This window comes from Vipera berus (assembly GCF_964194415.1).
Source record: "Vipera berus genome assembly, chromosome: 1".
In the NCBI taxonomy this organism is placed as follows: Eukaryota; Metazoa; Chordata; class Lepidosauria; order Squamata; family Viperidae; genus Vipera; species Vipera berus.
The window spans coordinates 131,471,276-131,489,743 of NC_138202.1; the positions used below are offsets into that span (position 1 = coordinate 131,471,276).

At 42.6% G+C, this 18,468-nt stretch overlaps 1 protein-coding gene across 1 annotated transcript in view; it reads right to left on the reverse strand.

Annotated features, from left to right (window-relative positions):
* ADCY5 (adenylate cyclase 5) overlaps positions 1–18,468 on the reverse strand; it is a gene marked incomplete at its 5' end in the record, with an annotated part of 239,681 nt that overhangs the window by 23,986 nt on the left and 197,227 nt on the right. The window contains 3 exons of the mRNA XM_081313004.1: positions 10,684–10,781; positions 13,292–13,436; positions 17,497–17,519. Coding sequence (XP_081169130.1) covers positions 10,684–10,781; positions 13,292–13,436; positions 17,497–17,519 — 266 coding nt within the window. The remainder of the gene's footprint in view (positions 1–10,683; positions 10,782–13,291; positions 13,437–17,496; positions 17,520–18,468) is intronic.

An 18,468-nucleotide genomic window follows, 5' to 3' on the forward strand; every position in this document is an offset into this window, starting at 1 on the left:
GTCAATGATGGCGAACCTATGGCACGTGTGCCAGAGGCGGCACTCAGAGCCCTCTCTGTTGGCACGCGCACCACTACTGGCAGCAGCAGGTCCATCAGGCCGCCACCACCCAGAGCAGGAGCCCTGCCCAGCACAAAGGAGGCGAAGCGGCCGACTAGCAAGCTCAAGTAGGGGTGGTAGAGCAAAGGTCACCAACCATTATCAATTAGTGGACTAGAAGAAAAGGGAGGGGGAAGCATTTTGCATGCGTGCGTGCATGGGGCTGTGAGCATGCATGTGCTGCAAATGGATTGGGGCTAGTGCCTGCATGATACTCACTAGCCCTGCCCCGTTCTTGCATGGTGCAGCGCCTTGTATCAGCGCCTTGCAGCATGGTGGCCCATTTTTGCGCCCCTGGTTTTTGTGTGCCAGAGGCAGCACTCAGAAGCGCCTCCCTGCCCGCCCCCCGAGGGCACCACATTGCTGATGCACCCCTGGCACTTTGCAATAAATGAGTGGGTTCTGGGTTGTGGTTTGGGCACTCAGTCTCTAAAAGGTTCACCATCACTGGCATAGGTCATCATCCAATGAATTTTGAGCACTGTTGTGCAGAACCTGACAACAATGTATGTAAGCCGCAGGGAGGTGTGTAATTGTCCTGTGTGCCCTAGATATTTATGCAGTAATGGTGACATAAGTCTAGTATGGATATCTCTATAATACAGGCATTGGAGAAACATAATGCCCTGTTGTTTTTGTCTTTCCCGAATCACAAAGGCATTCTCTCTTCAAGTAAGGAATCTTCTTGTATCGGCCTTCAAGGAAAACTGAGGCGAATAGTCTCTTTTTGCCATGTTTTGTCATGCCAGGACACCAACCTCCAGTGCTTAGGGATTTCAAGTTTATCTAGATAATGTATATAGGGGAGACACAGTCCCTCTTTGGATTCACTGGCAATAAAGGTTAGATCCAATTGGTGCTCTGTATCTGCTACATACTGTTTAATGAGTGCTTTGGCCTGAGCAGAAGACCTCTCAAGAAACCCAAGGATGAGATTTTAATTGCCACTGCCTGGTTTCCATGTGGATTGAAAATCATCACTCATTGCTAATGGGGCAAGGCCAAGGTGGGAAAAAAGGACCAATGGCAGAGTATGGTCACCCGGCCTCTCGCCTCCACTTTCATGAAGCCCGTTTCTACTTGCAGGGTGGCATTAGACGCACAATTTGGGACTTGAAGGGCTCCTTTTAAAAATTTCAGTTATACAAGCTCCAATGGTGCAAAATTGGAGAAGGGCCCTAGCTGGGCACTATACAGAAGTTGTACCACTGACGTGGCTTCCAATAATTTGAATGCTGCAGATATATAGAATACTTTATTTGGCCCAAGTGAGATTAGACACACAAGGAAGCTCTCAGTGTATATGATGCAAAACAACAGAGTAATAATAATCATAATAATGATACCAATAAGAGAGGATAGTAGAGAAGAATGAGAAGGCTAATAATGATACTATGGTAGCCATTTTTTATCCTAAGGAATTAAAGGATAGCAGACGAACCCTTCTGTGCATTTTCAACAACATAGTCCCTGTGGCCTTCCTACTGCTGACTGACAGACTAGTTGCAGGTATCTGAAAGAGGAGAACTGCTTGATCTTGTGGCCATTTATTTTCCAAGAGTAGCCCTTGAGCCTTTTGGCAAATGCCATGATTTTAGTTTTCAGAAAAGTGAGTTCTAGCTGGTTCTCCTTGGGGTACTGTGTTAGTGCTCTCAGGGCTTTTAAAAAAAACCCTAATAGGTGTTTTTGAAAGTGTTACTGCTTTTGGTTTGCCTCCCTCATTTCTCTTGGTCAAAAACATTTTCTACCCATGCACGCTCTCTCTCTATTTCCAATAGCCCAATTTTGTTTATCTCTCTTAGCTTTACTCAGCACCCAAGTTTCTTCAGAACTGTATTATATTTGCAGGCTCAGAAATGTGGAGTCCTTGGTGCTCTCTGAGCTTGGTTGTTTTCTTCCAGATGTTTCATTTTCCAATATTCAAGTTCAGAGAGCACCAAGAACTCCACAAATCAACTCTAAGCTACAGTACAAATGTTATCCTCTATTAGTAAGCTTCAGAGAAAAATGACCTCCTTTAATAACTCACCTCTTCTTTAATCTCATGAAATCACTTGGATTCTGATAAAACAAAAATTTTCTACCACAAAACATGGCAAAAAGAGACTATTCAAAAGAATGCTTTATGTCTCTGCGCCCAACAAATATGACACTGTTTCTAGTTCCTGTTTCAAATTCTCCAATGTACACTTGAAGTCCACATTCATGTGGCTTTGCATTTCCTTGCTTTACCAGAGCTTCAATTTTAGTGATGGGAGATTTTCTACTATAGATTCATCTTTAAAACTGTATTATATGTAAGATCGTTAACGTTAAATAGTTAAAACAGTTGTATTAGTCGTGAGGTAAACACCATGACAGCCGAACACGCGGGAGTTTTGACAGCTGTCAAAACCTCCCCAGCGAAGGCGCAGGCGCAGCCAGTTGACAGCTCTCCGCTGTCAACACAAGCACGGAACCACGCACGCGCCCAGCCACGCGGACGATGGAGCTGTCAAACACAGCCTACAGCGGATTGGCTCCGGAATCCCGGCGGGAGAAGAACGGCCGCTGATTGGACTAGCCGGCGGCTGCCGGATATAAAAGAACGAAAGCCTAACACCTGTTTGTCCGATTCTGAATAACCCAGTTGAAGTTAAGCCTGCTGTCTCTGAGTGGTCTGTCAGCCACTTCAAAAACATTTTCAAAGAAGGATCACTTAGGGCAGACATGTCAAACTCGCAACGTCACGTGACGTCACACGACGTATAGGAGCTTTTCCCCCATTGTCAGCAATGGGGTGGGCACGGTTTCCTGCTGACTTAGGGAAACTAAGTTGGGGGAAAAAACAGTATTTCAGACTTTCTCTGTGATATAACACCCTTCCCCACCACACGCACAATTGCTTTGCTCTGGTACACGGGGGCAATTTCCTTGAGATACGAATAACTTTATAATTTAGATAACAGGTGCACCTTCAACACAGCTTCCCTAGAACACCTCAGCTCTGTGCAGTAATCTTCAGTTTAAAAGAGAAACAAAGGGGATTTGATTCAAAGAGATGGGAAGGGAAAGACTGTCTCATGAATTCCATAATGTAATTAAGAGAATGGGAAAAGTCATTTGCTGGATTTCTTAAATCAGCAAGAATCAGGTTAGAGACGTCAATACCATTCTCCTTGGTATTTCATATATGCTTTCCATTACAGAAGTATCTGCAGCAAGAATTGCCAGTATGATAAATGGCAGGGGTACTAGGGATAATAATTCAACAACACATTTTGAAGTATTGTAGAGGCAAGAAACCTGCCTGTATATATCCCATTAGACGTTACTTTATTGCAGTATCTTGCTGGTGTCATGCACAAATTCTTTGTAGCACACGCAATATTGGGCAAGCTGGCAATATTCCTATTTCTCCATCATTCTTCCTTCTGGTCTCCCTACTCTGAAAAAAATGCCTGTAGAAAGTCGAAAGGACACCAGAGCAAACGTACAAAGTGGTTATGTGCAGGGCTTTTTTCCTCATAGAACGCTCAGAATGGAGTTCCGGCACCTTTTTTGGATGGAACCTTGTAGGGTAGGCAAGGCGGGTTGTATGACATGTGTGAGTTCCGGCACCTTTTTCTTTTACAAAAAAAGCACTGGTTATGTGCCACCAGCAAGTCTGCTGCCTTCAGAGGCATTTCTAATGACCATTGGAGCTAAACTATAATTAGATTTTTATTTAGAGTTATCTGCCATTTCAGTTTTGAACATCCTTACCATATATGAGTGTACATTTTATCTTGACAATTTTTCTGACTTATTATGTATCAAACCCACAAACCGAGCAGGCTTGCATTCCTCCTGCCATGCAACCTCATCCATAATTCAATTACAATGATTATCAAGCTCAGGAACATTAAGGCTAACCTTGTGAAAGCCAGCAGGGTTTCAAACTCTTTTTTGACTACAGAGACCACTTCCACTTGCTAATTTATTCACCACTTTCCTGGCATTCCTGCTGATTATAATGGAATGATTACTGCAAAATTTGCAACAACAAAAAAAGCGCCACTAAATTTCAAAGCCTCCTTCAACTCATATTCAGTGCCATAAAGCATCTATTCCCCTATCACTTCAGCAACACAGTCAATCCTATAAACCATTTTGGGGGTCACTGCATTTTGTGCCCACAATCCCCTCATTCCTTCACTATTTAGAGCAGAGCTCCACAACCTTTCCGGCTTGGCGGCCTGGAAGGAAAGGGAGTAGCAAAGAAATGCACACATGATGGCGGTGTTAAGTGTGTGCATACACACATGCACCATGCACACTGCAGTGGCATGCTGGTGCCCACGTGCACACATGAACGGATTGCTGCTGCCCACACGGATGCGCAAAGGGGCCGCTAGCACCCGCGTGATGCTGTTGGCAATGCTAGTACCCCCATGCATGCACACACAGGGCCACTAGCCCATGTGGCAGCGCTACGGTGAGTGGGGGGGGGGGCTCGCCAGCAATTCCTGTGGCTCAGTGGCCAAGAGGTTTAATTTATTGTCTGATGTAATATGGCTGTGTCAATATGTGTCAATGCTGCAAACACTGACATGTTTTTGCATTGACAATATAAGAGGCAGCCTTTTGCTTTAACTGTTTGGTTTTCAATCACAAAAGCCAGGGTGAAATGCAACCGGATGTTTTGACAAGATAAGGGATAGCCGCTTCAGAAGGGAAGTGAAACTTTGTATGTTAAATTAATTGGAAAATGTGACTCATAACATGTAAATAAGGGAGGGTAATTCTGTATGAGGTGGTGTGTCAAGGGGAGGAGAATTCAGATTCTGGCATCCATCCATGAGTGCCAATGCTCCGTTTCTGTTCATTACAGACTTTTTAGAATAATTAATTATGCAGTACTCTGATGTGTTTTTTAATCAGAACCATGACAATATGTGTTTCATTTATTTATTTATTTATTTACTTACTTACTTACTTACCTACCTACCTACCAACCAATCAACCAACCAACCACCCATCTTACCACAGGAAAAATGCTATTTTACATAAGGGCACTTATTAATACATTAACAACCAGAAACATATTTAAAAAACAATTATAAACACATTTCTACTTTGTTTGTTTGTTTGTTTGACAAAATGGATTCTCCAAACCTTATCTGAGCAATAAATGCTCAGGAAACATTTTCAGCCCTACATAAGATGGTTGGGAGTACTCAGAAGAAAAATAGCAAATTTTCATGTTTTCATTATGGCTGGGGCAGTTTTTATAAAAATCCAGTGAAAGTTTTCATTCAATGAAAATCACATATCTGTGATATAAAGATTCCAAGATGCTGAGCTCATCCAGAAGGAAGCACATTAATCCCTTTTAATCATATATTCAGTGCAGAGATCGGCCTGACTTTAGCTGCAAGCTTCATCTGATTTATGTTTAGTTATCCTAGATGAAGCACTCTAAAATGTAAATTATACAGCTTTGATTACTGCTGCTTTTTGAACCAGTTCTGCCTTTTGTGGTTCAGCACAAGAATTCACAGTGATAGTTAAAAGTCCTGAGAAATTTCACGGATAAGGTAGGAGACGCATTCTTGGAGAGCTTCAGCTGAAGCAGATTTCATTTAACCGACTAACAGAGTAGAAAAGAACCTTGGAAGTCTTCTATTCCAACTCCCTGATCAAGCAGGAGACCCTATACCCGAGGTGGCAAACCTATGGCACACGTGCCACGCAGAAGTCTCTCTGTTTGCAGGTGCGCCGTCACCCTAGTCCACGGGTCGGCAACCCACGGCTCCAGAGCCGCATGCGGCTCTTTGAGCCGTCTCCTGCGGCTCCCAGTCGCCTGGTGCGCGCGCACCTCTCCGAACGGGTGGAGGTGCGCGCGCAGATCTCCAAACCTTTGGAGAGGTGCACGCGCAGATCTCCAAACCTTCAAGGCGGCGCTCGGCCCAGAGAAGCGGGAACTGGAAGGGCCACGATTTCCCCTTCAGAGGAAGAAGGCGCTGGATGCGGCCGGCCCCGCGGGGAAGGGGGAGCGGCGGCGGGGGGGACGGAAAAGTCGCAGAAACGGCAGGAGAGATGCTGACTGGCGGCGGCCTCGGAGGACCGCGGAGGGGGGGGGAGGGAGGGAAGGGTGACCGGGCGGGGGAGGGGGGGTGAGCCAGAAGGAAAAGGGAAACTCATCCCGCAGAGCGGTTGCAAAAAGAGGGAGGAGATAAGCCAGCCCGGTACCTGGAGCCGCTTCCTGTGTCTCCTCTGCTCTGCCATGATGTCCCCGTTTGGTCTCCTGGTGACGTGGGGCTGAGCCGGAAAAGGGGGAGGGGGAGACCGAGGGAGGGAGGGACGGAGGGAGGGAGGGAGAGAGAGAGACTGAGCCAGCGTCAGCCAGCGGGCTCACGAGGGGCAGCAACCTCACGAGAGGCCACGCGCAAGCCATTAGGTAACGCGCGCGAGCCCTTGGGGAGGCGGGGCGGAAGCGCGGTCCGGCCGCTGCACTTCCTTTCCCTCTTGTCCGCATCGCTGCAACGAATTGCGTTGTTTGGGGACGGCGACGCTCGCCCATTCACACGCTGTCCAAACGCTGCTGCGGGGCTCCCGGTTGGAAGAGAAGGGAAGGTGCGGTGAAGAGGCCGGGCTTCCTTCGGGGGGCCTTTCATTCCTGTACAAGGGGGAAGGGGAACTCTCTGTGCTTTTGTGTGTGCGTGTGTGTGTGTGTGTGGCCCATCTGCAAAGCTGCCGAGGAAGGAGAAGCGGGATACTGGTTGGGTGGGGGAGCGGCAAAAGCGGGGGGGGGGGAGAGAGAGAGAGAAACGGCTCCGCCTTTGGTTCCCCCTCCTAAAGCACAGGGGCGCTAGAGAAAGTTTGGAGTTGGGTAAGGAAGCGCAAAATTCAGGAAGGAAAGCGGGGCGGCAGGCGAACGGGAGAACCGGGAGCATTGGGGGGGCAGAGGGGAGCGATTACTGTCTCGCTACTAAAACGAGGGCCGGCCACTCCACTGGGGCGAGCGTGCCTGTCCTGCTCCCTTTCTCTTCCAAGCGGCGCTGCTCAGCGGAGAGGGCGACAACGACCTCGGAGTCACAGCCTAGGAATGCTAAGAATGTGGGGCGGCCGCCGGCAGTGGAAGGCAGGAAACATCGGGGCTTGAGATCTCGCTTCCCCCCCCACTTCCTCCCTCTCTCGTGCTTTACATACACACACACACACGCACACACAAAAGCACAGAGAGTTCCCCTTCCCACGAAGGAAGCCCGGAGACCTGCCGCGTTGACGAACACGGCAGCTGTGCAAACGGGATGGCGGCGGTTTGGAGAGTGCGTGCGCACCTCTCCCAAGGACGGCGGCGGCTTTCTGACGCCTCCGGCTGGAATCGCACCCATTAGCAGCAGCGCCAGGAGTGTCCGCCGGGGCAAACGAGGGGAAGGGCGGCTCCCCCAGCCTCACATATCCTCGGGAGCGGCAAGGACCGGGTTTCTGCTCGGAGGGAGGGGGGAGCGCAGCTCGCACGGTCCGGCTTCGTCCTCTGGCCCGGCCCAAATGCTGCCTCTCTCGCCCCCTGCACCGGGGCCAGGGGCCAGGCTGGGCACGCGAGGCGTTGTTCCCCTCCCGCAGGGCAGCCGCGGAGCAGACAAAGAAGGGAGGGACGTGCTCCCTCCTTCTGCCCCCCTCCGGAAAAGCGCGCGGGGGGCGGGCTTCCTGGCCGGGCTTCTTTGGGATGCTGGCGCCTGAACAAAGGGCGGGAGCCGCCCAAGGTGGGCAGCAACAACTTGCTTCTCTGCCCCCCCTCCAGGCAAGCAGGGCTTTGTCCCCTGCCTCTCCGGACCTGCCCGCGGCGCTCCAACCCTCCCACTTTTAAAAGCCGCTGTTCTTAGGAGAAAAGCCCCCGTCGCCCCCTCCCCCCTGCGTGCGCCGGCCTGGCCCCATTTGACGAACGCGGCAGGTCTCCGGACGGGACGGTGCGCACCTTTCCAAAGGGGAGACCCGTCGCCACGCAGGTGCCTCCCATTTTGCGCATGCGCAAAATGTTTTTTGCGCATGCACGTGAGTGGACGCACGCGCGCGCACTTTTTGCGGCTCCCACTTTTTTGTTTGTGTGACGGAACCGGTTCTGAGTGGCTCTTTTCCTTTTTCCGGTTGCCGACCCCTGCCCTAGTCCTAGGCCTTCAGCTGGGTTTTATAAAGCAATTTTTTGCCAGCAAGTACAAAAACAAAAAACGCAATGTTTATCCATTTTGCTCTCTGAGTTCATGGTGACCTAACCCTAACCCTAAGTGCTTTTCTAGGGCAGCCTAGAAAAGTAAGTGCCCTCCTAACCATACGCAAGACCTCCGAATTCGTTGGCGATGTCCATTTTGCTCTATGAATTCATGTTGACCTAACGCTAACCCTAAGTGGAATTTTCCTCCAATGAGATTTTCCTATATGTTTTACCAGGAAACATAGAAAGGGCAGCCTAGAAAAGTAAGTGCCCTCCTAACCATACGCAAGACCTCCAAATTTGTTGGCGATGTCCATTTTTTTGTATGAGTTCATGGTGACCTAACCCTAAGTGGAATTTTCCTCCAATGAGATTTTCCCATATATTTTACCAGGAAACATAGATAGGGCAGCCTAGAAAAGAAAGTGCCCTCCTAACCATACGCAAGGCCTCCGAATTCGTTGGTAATGTCCATTTTTTTGTATGAGTTCATGGTGACCTAACCCTAGCCCTAAGTGGAATTTTCCTCCAATGAGATTTTCCCATGTATTTTACCAGGAAACATAGAGAGGGCAGACTAGTAAAGTAAGTGCCCTCCTAACCATATGCAAGACCTCCGAATTCATTCGTTATGTCTGTTTTGCTCTAAGAGTTCATGGTGACCTAACCCTAACCCTAAGTGGAATTTTCCTCCAATGGGATTTTCCCATGTATTTTACCATGAAACATAGATAGGGCAGCCTAGAAAAGTAAGTGCCCTCCTAACCATACGCAACCCTTCAAATTCGTTGGCGATGTCTATTTTTTTGTATGAGTTCATGGTGACCTAACCCTAACCCTAAATGGAATTTTCCTCCAATGGGATTTTCCCATATATTTTACCGTGAAACATAGATAGGGCAACCTAGAAAAGTAAGTGCCCTCCTAACCATACCAAAGAACTCTGAATTTGTTTGCGGTGTCTATTTTGCTCTAAGAGTTCATGGTGACCTAACCCTAACCCTAAGTGGAATTTTCCTCCAATGGGATTTTCCCATGTATTTTACCAGGAAACATAGATAGGGCACCTTAGAAAAGTAATTGCCCTCCTAACCATACCCAAGAACTCCGAGTTTCTTGGCGATGTCCATTTTGCTCTATGAGTTATTGGTAACCTAACCCTAACCCTAAGTGGAATTTTCCTCCAATGGAATTTTCCCATGTATTTTACCAGGAAACATAGATAGGCAGCCTAGAAAAGTAAGTGCCCTCCTAACCATACGCAAGACCTCCAAATTCGTTGGTGATGTCCATTTTTCTGTATGAGTTCATGGTGACCTAACCCTAACCCTAAGTGGAATTTTCCTCCAATGGGATTTTCCCATGTATTTTACCAGGAAACATAGATAGGGCAACCTAGAAAAATAAGTGCCCTCCTAACCGTACCAAAGATCTTCGAATTTGTTCGCAATGTCCATTTTTCTGTATGAGTTCATGGTGACCTAACCCTAACCCTAAGTGGAATTTTCCGCCAATGGGATTTTCCCATGTATTTTATCAGGAAACATAGATACGGCAGCCTAGAAAAGTAAGTGCCCTCCTAACCATACGCAAGACCTCTGAATTCATTGGCAATGTCCATTTTTCTGTATGAGTTCATAGTGACCTAACCCTAACCCTAAGTGGAATTTTCCTCCAATGGGATTTTCCCATGTATTTTACCATGAAAGATAGATAGGGCAGCCTAGAAAAGTAAGTGTCCTCGTAACCATACCCAAGAACTCCAAGTTTGTTTGCGATGTCCATTTTGCTTTATGAGTTCGTGGTGACCTAACCCTAACCCTAATTTGGAATTTTCCTCCAATGGGATTTTCCCATGTATTTTACCAGGAAACATAGATAGGGCAGCCTAGAAAGTAAGTGCCCTCCTAACCGTACCAAAGATCTTCGAATTTGTTCGCAATGTCCATTTTGCTCTATGAGTTCATGGTGACCTAACCCTAACCCTAATTTGGAATTTTCCTCCAATGGGATTTTCCCATGTATTTTACCAGGAAACATAGATAGGGCAGCCTAGAAAAGTAAGTGCCCTTCTAACTATACCCAAGAACTCCAAGTTTGATTCTACCTATCTGTGATCTGTTCCTACTTTTACAATTCTTATAATTTATCAGTTATAATTCTCGTTTTAAAATGCAACCTGCCCTTCTTTATACATATTAAATGCTAAAATGATGAGATACTCTGCTGGTCATTTTGGACAACTGTTCCACTGAGATTTAGTAGAAAAGGTAGTGGAGTTTTTAAGAACCATAAAAAGGATGTCAGGGCCACTAGTTGCTACACAATCTTGCTTTAGTGCAATAAAGCCAAACACAGACAGACAATAAAGAGATATAAGATAAGCAAATGTACAAAGATCTACTTACTGTGGCACTATTGTTATCTGAACAAAGCAAATGAAGAGGAAGACTAGGGAAGCACAAGCCACATATGCACCGAATCGATCATCCACCTGTTTGGAATACTGTAATGAAAGAAACCATTTCATTAAAAAAACCCTGAAAACTCCCATCCATTGGCAACAATTTATGACCTACTAGATGTTGTTGAATCCCAGACCCACCAGCTGTAGAGATCAATAGTCAAGGATGTTATAAATTGAAATCTAGCAATTTTATAAGAGCCACTAATAGCCTTTTATTACAAGTCCTTCTTACCAAATTTGGCTTGCTGTATTAACTAAACTGTAAGGTTCTCTGGACACTGATAAAAAGGTTTTCAGATTGATAGCAGGGATTTCTGAAACAATCATCTTTATAGATACCTGAACTACTGGGAAAGAAGGTAAAAAGTCATAAGCCAATTATATTTAATGCAAGACCACCTCTTTCAAAAACTTTCTGAACATTATCTATACTGAAAAGAGACTGTTCACAACATACACTTTTTGCCAACATGAAAAAGTAACTTTTTTCTAGTTGCTGAGGCAATTTTTTTTAAAAAAATTATTTGAATGAAGCTTAAAAAGATGTGAAAATAACATATCCAAGTCTTGAAATATGTGTTTGCCTAAATCTTGTGGACGGTCATGAGGACCACATTTCCAGGTGAGGTTCTATGGCAGACTAGCTGTGTCTAAAATCGCAGAGATGGCACTACAGTTGTGAACAATGACCAGTGGTGATTTTTGCCTTGCAGAAAGTCTTTGTGGATAATAGACAAAGACCTCTTTTCATACTCCCACACCATTTGCAGGGTCTCCATGGACATTTAGCTATGCACCCTTCAAACGGTGAGGGAGTATGAACAGATTTCCAGAAAAAATGGCTGACTACAGGATTCAGGTGATCCTGAGGGCACAGATAAACCTCCAAGTGGCCTCAACAACTCAGGAAGAGGGCTAACAACCAGATGACTGCAAGGAATATAAATCCATACATTCTCCACCATTCAGTCAGAACTGACGAAACTTCTTGGATGAGAAGCGAAACGTCTTCAAGCAATACAAGGAAGTCCAATTGCCTTTTGAAAGAAAGCACCTTTGGGACATTATGTTAGAATATTAGAATACTGAGAGAATGGTATAGATATAAACATTCTGTGATCACAAATGCCTTTATGGGTTTCAGCCCAAAAGCATTTTATAGGAAAGAGCATAGAAATGGTTAACCTATTGAGAGATGTTATAACAAGAACATAATGAATATAAGATTAGCTCAAGAGAACTGGTTGTGGAGGGATTTAATTTTTAATGGCTTTTGTATGCACAGTTAAGAGAAAGATTTAAGGTAGATAATAGGATTTTTGGAACTGAACAACAGTGGACAGAATCTTCAGTTGAATTATATGTACAAGTGATGGATGTGTAATGTATAAACTCTTGCCGAAATTTGAAATGGAGGACAAGCAAGTTAAAGAAATGATTAACATTGACATTGTTACAATCTTAAAGATAATTTTTATAAAATGATGTACCATTGATACACAACCCCAGAAAAATTATCTAGAATGTATAAAGATACCTAAAATTAATGTTGGAAATGTGGACAACATTATTTCTAGTAAACTTGTTAAAAAGCCAGAAAAATTTGCTTTCAATTACATATGCAGATACCAAGAATTTTAAAGACTAGGATTCAGCTGATATCAGAACTTTTATTGTTGGGATTAATGGACAAGCAACTAGGAAAAAACATGGGAAATTATTTTTATATATGATCACTGCTGCAAGACAACTACATATCCACAAATAGAAAGGTCTAAAATACCCACAATGGAAGAATGGTTGATGAAAACAACAGAACTAGCACAGATGGCAAAATTAACTTGTTTGCTTAGAGAACGATCAACTATTGCATTTATTATTGACTAGAAACTCCATATGGATTTTTTGCTGAAAAAAATGAATGGATGATTTATGCATTTTTATTATTAGAATGAGTAGATTATGGAAAGGAAAATTCTGTAACCTCAGACAGAGAAAGCAAAATATAAATGTATTTATGACTGTTGTTAAGAAGACTGGACCTATTACTTTATTATTATTTTTTCTTTTTCCTTCTTTTCTATCTCTTTTCTTAATTTATTTTTCACTTTGCTATTGCCATTCTCTATTTCTCTTATCTTTAACTTAATGTTTGTATTGTTTTTACTTTGTGGCAAAACTTCAATAATACATACAATACATTCATACATGTATATATGTATGCATGTGGTTTATGATGGTCAAGTAGAGAACTGTTATTTACAGTATAAATGCCTAAAGTGTTGAACTGTCCCACTTTCATCACTCTCAATTTTGCATCCATTTGTGTACTGAAAATGACTATTTTGAGGGGGGGAAAATCAATAGCATTAGTGAGATAAAACTCTTGTTTTCAAATAGAAGGAGGTTCTAAACATTCCATTAGGTACCTCTTTTGGACGTTCATATGAATTTACACAGAACTATGATTAAGCACACCAATTTGCTGCCCTGATATCTAGTTTGGCTCCTGCTAGGGGATTTCATAGACCCATACAATCCTTACATACCTTTTTCTCCAAATCAAGCTCCCTGAACGTTAACAGAAACTTGCGAACATGCTCTGAACGCAACCGGTCGATACTTCTTGCATCAATTGCACGACCCAGAAACTCATCTACCTCATCTTCTGGATTCATGTTTTCCTGGATATTTCTGAAACAACAGAATACAGTAGAGGCCAATTAAGTTTTTTAAAGTTATTACTTAAGACAAAAGGACTAGAACGTTCCAGATGTAAGATCCCACTCTCAACAGCACCTCCCCTATGTCCCATTCTACAATTCTTTGGCTCCTTTTTCCACAGCAGACACAAGGCACCTAGCTCACCTGGGGGTTGACAAAAATGTGGTGGAAATTCATACAACAAGCAATAATACTTATAACCAAGTTATCTAATTTAGCCTCTCACTCCTTTATTCAAACTTTTTTCCCCTTGAGTTCTCTTTTGGGCTCATTATCCCAAAATGTAATGGAGGTATCTCCTCCCCTAGGCAGTAACATCATTTCCTCCCCCTTAGTCCTGTCTCAGGAGAAAGTGGGAGAAAGGTATAGAATACTTGACTTATGGCAATTGGAACCGGAATTTCTGTCACAAAGAATGGCCACATCACTTAGTGATGACACTCCAGCAGTCCTGGTTGCCACAGTTAACCAAGTCCCACAGTTCTTAGATGAGGCAACCTCCTGCTGGCTTCCCACAAACAGATCAGTGGGGGAAGCTGGCAGGAAGATGCGAGTTCCAGGCAGCTTGCAAACAGGCTGGCAGGCAGGAGAAGAGTGCCAATGGATGCACAGAGATGCACGAGGGAGACCTGGCAAGGCTCAAGGAGAGTGGCAAGAGTGTGAGAGAGGTTCTGCAAAGGTCAGAGAGGGTGCATGGCAGCATGAGGAAGGTGTAATGAGGATAGGGGAGTGTGCATGAAGGGAGGGGGGCTACACAAGGGAGGTATATTGAGGCCTGAGGGAGTGAGATGCGGCAAGGCTCATAGAGGATTGAGCAGGGCTGCACAAGCGGTAAGGGAGGTTCGGGAATGTTTGGGAAGATGCACAGGGGTGTATGAGTGGTCAGCACAGCCCAAGTGGAGGGCGCTGGGGACTTATCAGAGCCACTTGTAACTTCCCTGCCGGCTCCCCAATTGACTTTCTGCAGAAGTCAGCAGTGAATATTGCAAATGGCAATCACGTGATAGTGGGGTGCTGCAACCAGTCATAAATGCCAGCTGGTTTTCAAATGCCCAGATTGCAATTAAGGGACCTTGGGATGCTGGGATGGCTAGAATTCCAAGCATTGGTCATAACCAGCATTCAGTACCATCGTAACTTTGAACTGTTGCTGAATGGATGGTCGTAAGTCCTGGACTACCTGTACAATGAATCTTCACCCCCTTCAGTACAGCTCCTTCAGGATACTATAAACTGTAAAATACATCAAGGCACTTCAGCATTCATTCACCCTTAAATAATCTAATAAGGATTTCTGCAACTATTTTTATTCTGAAGACATCTTTTGTCAGAAAGGACAAAGAGTTTTGTAGTCTACATTTTTCACTGGTTTGGATATAATGGAAGGTATTAAAAGGCATACCCATTGCATACCATAAAAGAATGTAAAATATTCCGCCTTAACCTTCTGTGGAACCTCTAAGAGCTATTTCATTCCTAAGAAGGTGGTAATTTAGTGCAAACCACAAGATCTTTTAATAAATGGTAGTCTGGCTCAGTTCTTCAATTATTCACTGTAGATTTTCAGAGCCAATGTAGCACTCATTACATTTTCTTTGGCATCATCACAATTTTTTTTAAAAAAATACTATCAAATATCTTTAATTAGGCAGTCACTCGTCTGATTATTTTGGAGTTCTCTGTCTCTCTGCCATTCTTCTCTCACGCTAGATAACTAGTCTCTGAAAGATGCCAGCTGTCATTGCAAATTTAGTTGGCACACATAATATAGGCAACAGCAACCCAAACATGCTCTTTATTTATTAAAATCAGTCTTATTTTCATAAATATGGATGATGTAGGTTTACAGAGAAGTAATCCCAGGTAGAGGATACTCCTGGATAATAGGGGAAAAAATAAAGTATGCCTTATTTTTATTAAGCAAGAAATGTTAATTAAGATAAAGATTTTTGGTCTAAAACCCCCGAATTGGATTCAATGTTTTTGCCTCTGGTGGAAGCAGTCTCTGATTTTTGGAAGTCAGGGGACTGCAGTAGGAAGGGGAAATCTAAAAATATCACTTTTTTTCTCCTTTCTGCCAACAGAATTGGTCTATTCAGTCAGACACCTCCTGTAATCCAAAGGAACCATTCCATCTGTGAATACAAGACCCTAGTTTTAAGCCAACTTCTTTTTTCAAAACAGAAAAGACTGTTACATTAAGGGGGTCTAAATTGGCATCAGTCCCAATCCATCAAATTTTTAGAGGAATTTTTCTTTGTTAATGGTAAATTAGCAACACAAGGGTATGCTTCTGAAAATATTTCCTAGTAAAACTTCCTGCAGTGTAAGTTACCATACTATTTACACACCTTACAGCATGAAACAAAACCAAATGAAGAGTAGGGATAAATGGGGTTTTTTATTATTAAAAATGTGTTCAAAATATATTAAAAGGAAGTCATTATATTGACAGTATTGATCCTGAATAAATACTTTCAACTTCCCCCATTAATACTGTAATTTTGAACACTTTAATGGGATTGTCAAGAGCCAGTCTGGTGTATAAGTTAAAGCACCAGAAACCAGAGTTCCACCATAAGCACAAAACCCGCTCGGTGACCTTGGGCCAGTCCCTCTCTCTCAGCCCTAGGAAGAAGGCAAGGGCAAAAAAAATGTTGCCAAGAAAAATCTACAGATGTTGCCTGTGTAATCAACAGGAATCAAACTGACTCAAAGGCATAAAATACAATATTACTGTTTTCTTTCATAAATTAAATTGATTATCTTATGTAATACATTTATGTAGTTTCCTTATGCGAATTGTGACTCCCTTTTTACCTCTATGGGTATGAGAGTGCATATATTCTCTTATCATACTTCATAATTATCAACCAGCAGTTTTCAAATCTATCCAACAATAAAATAATATGATGATTCATTTTGTATTCTAGGCTTTTCCAGCATGTTTTTCCAATTATAATTTTGTCAGAGTGCCAAGGATATTTTTGCTTTCAAATTTCTTTAGGCTCTCTCCTTCCAAAAACTAAACTGCCAAAAAAAGGAAAAAAAAAAAAGGATGCTCAGGTCTTCTGCTGTAAATATGTCCCTTGACATTCATGGAAATTGGTATCTTGACAGACAAAACAATAAGGGGGGATCAGTTTATGTAATGTTTTTTACCACCCATATTCCCGTATTCATATTACTCTAAGATCTGGTAACTATGTATTTTTTTTCTTCTACTTTGATTAGCCAATTTACTACAAGCTCAACATACTATTTCCAATAAATAACATCTTAGAGGTGAATCTAAAAACTATTGTTAAAATTGAAAACTCCAAGCTTTAAACTACCAAGATGTAGAAGGCATTTTCCACAGCCTTTTATAGACTATAATCAGCAATCAACAAAGAGAATATCCAAACATATATGGATATACAGAGATGAGTTAAAGGGTTCCTACATCTTTCCTACTCAGTCATCCATTTTTGTGCAATCTGAAGTGGAGCTAAGACTCTAGATGTGTTACAAAGGAGGGTTGTAATGAAAACAACTGCTTGGTTATATCTTGAGATATAGCCTCTAAGTACAACAATCCATGCTGTTTTTTGAAAACCAAACCACCTTTTTAAAATCAAGATTTACTGAACAAATAATATATTGGTCTAGTTTAATATTTTAAGAAAATGAACTAGCTTAGCAGTATTTGCAAGCTGGTACTTTGTCCAAAGCAAATTCTTTACCACTAGTACACGTCAGTCTTCCTCATTTTATAAAAAAAACATTTCACGTTATCTTGCCTTCTTTTGATTGATGGTGTATTTTAGATAAATTAAGAATCTGTATGATTAATTATTAAAGCTTACATAAAATAATAAAAGCTAAAATCCGTGGCAGGGTGATATGTATTCTAACGTCTAACAATTATTTATGGAGAAAAAATACCCCAAAGAAAAGCACAAAAATAAGATAGCACTCTATTTTGTACAGTGACAAACTTCTCACATTTCAATAATAAAAAAGAATAATTAATGTTCCCTTTCCTTACTTGTCTTTTGGATCTTCAAAACCCTGAAAAGGAGAGAAAAATGCTAATTAGCCAAACAAAATGACAGTGAATACATTACAGTTGATGCAAAACCACTTAGGGGACATCCATTTGTAACATCATGCTGATAAATGCCTTGCCAAGAGTATGGAGTTTTATCTATTCCAGGTCAGGGCCCAGAATACTTTACAAACTTCAGCTTAATGGAACAGTATTGCTATCTCATCAGTCGCTATGCAATGTCTACAGTTATTCTAAGAGGATTTTCTTTTCTCTGAAACACTACGCTTCCTTTTTTTTTTGCTCTGTATAGTTAACATTTATGTGCCTAATATTAAATACAGTATGGATGATCCTTTTTTTAAAAAAAATAAATCTGAAGTAATCACTAACACCTCAGTCAACACACGCTGTTTACATCCGGTTTATGTACTTAAGACAGGAAAGTGTAATTGTGGCGCACACAGCTAGGTGACAGCATCTCTCTAACATCGGCTTATCTAAAAAAGTTAAAACCTTGTAAGTAGCTTGACAAGAAGCTACTAAGAATTCTTAGAACTGTAGACTGGACTGCAAGAGGAAAAAAAAATCTCAGAAGAAGATAATGGTAAGTCATTTCCATAATTCTGCAAAGAAAAACCATATGGACATCATTAGAAACTAAACTGGAATGCTCAGAGACATTATTAACCATGTTAATATATTAATACCTATAATACAATGGAATGATTGAGATCATGTATTCTTAACTTTGAGCTAAGAGGACACAGTCTCATATATTTAAAACTGCAGTGCACAATTTTCCTTCAGGAAAGTGTTTCCCATGCTTTTAATGCGCAAGGAATCAGTGCAATTTTCTCAGAGTGCAGGTCCTTCCGAAAAAAGTACCATCTTTTTTTTTACTGTTATTCCATTCCACTGTTTTCAAATCATTTATCTTACTTCAGATAGCTCTTTTTTTATTGAGACATA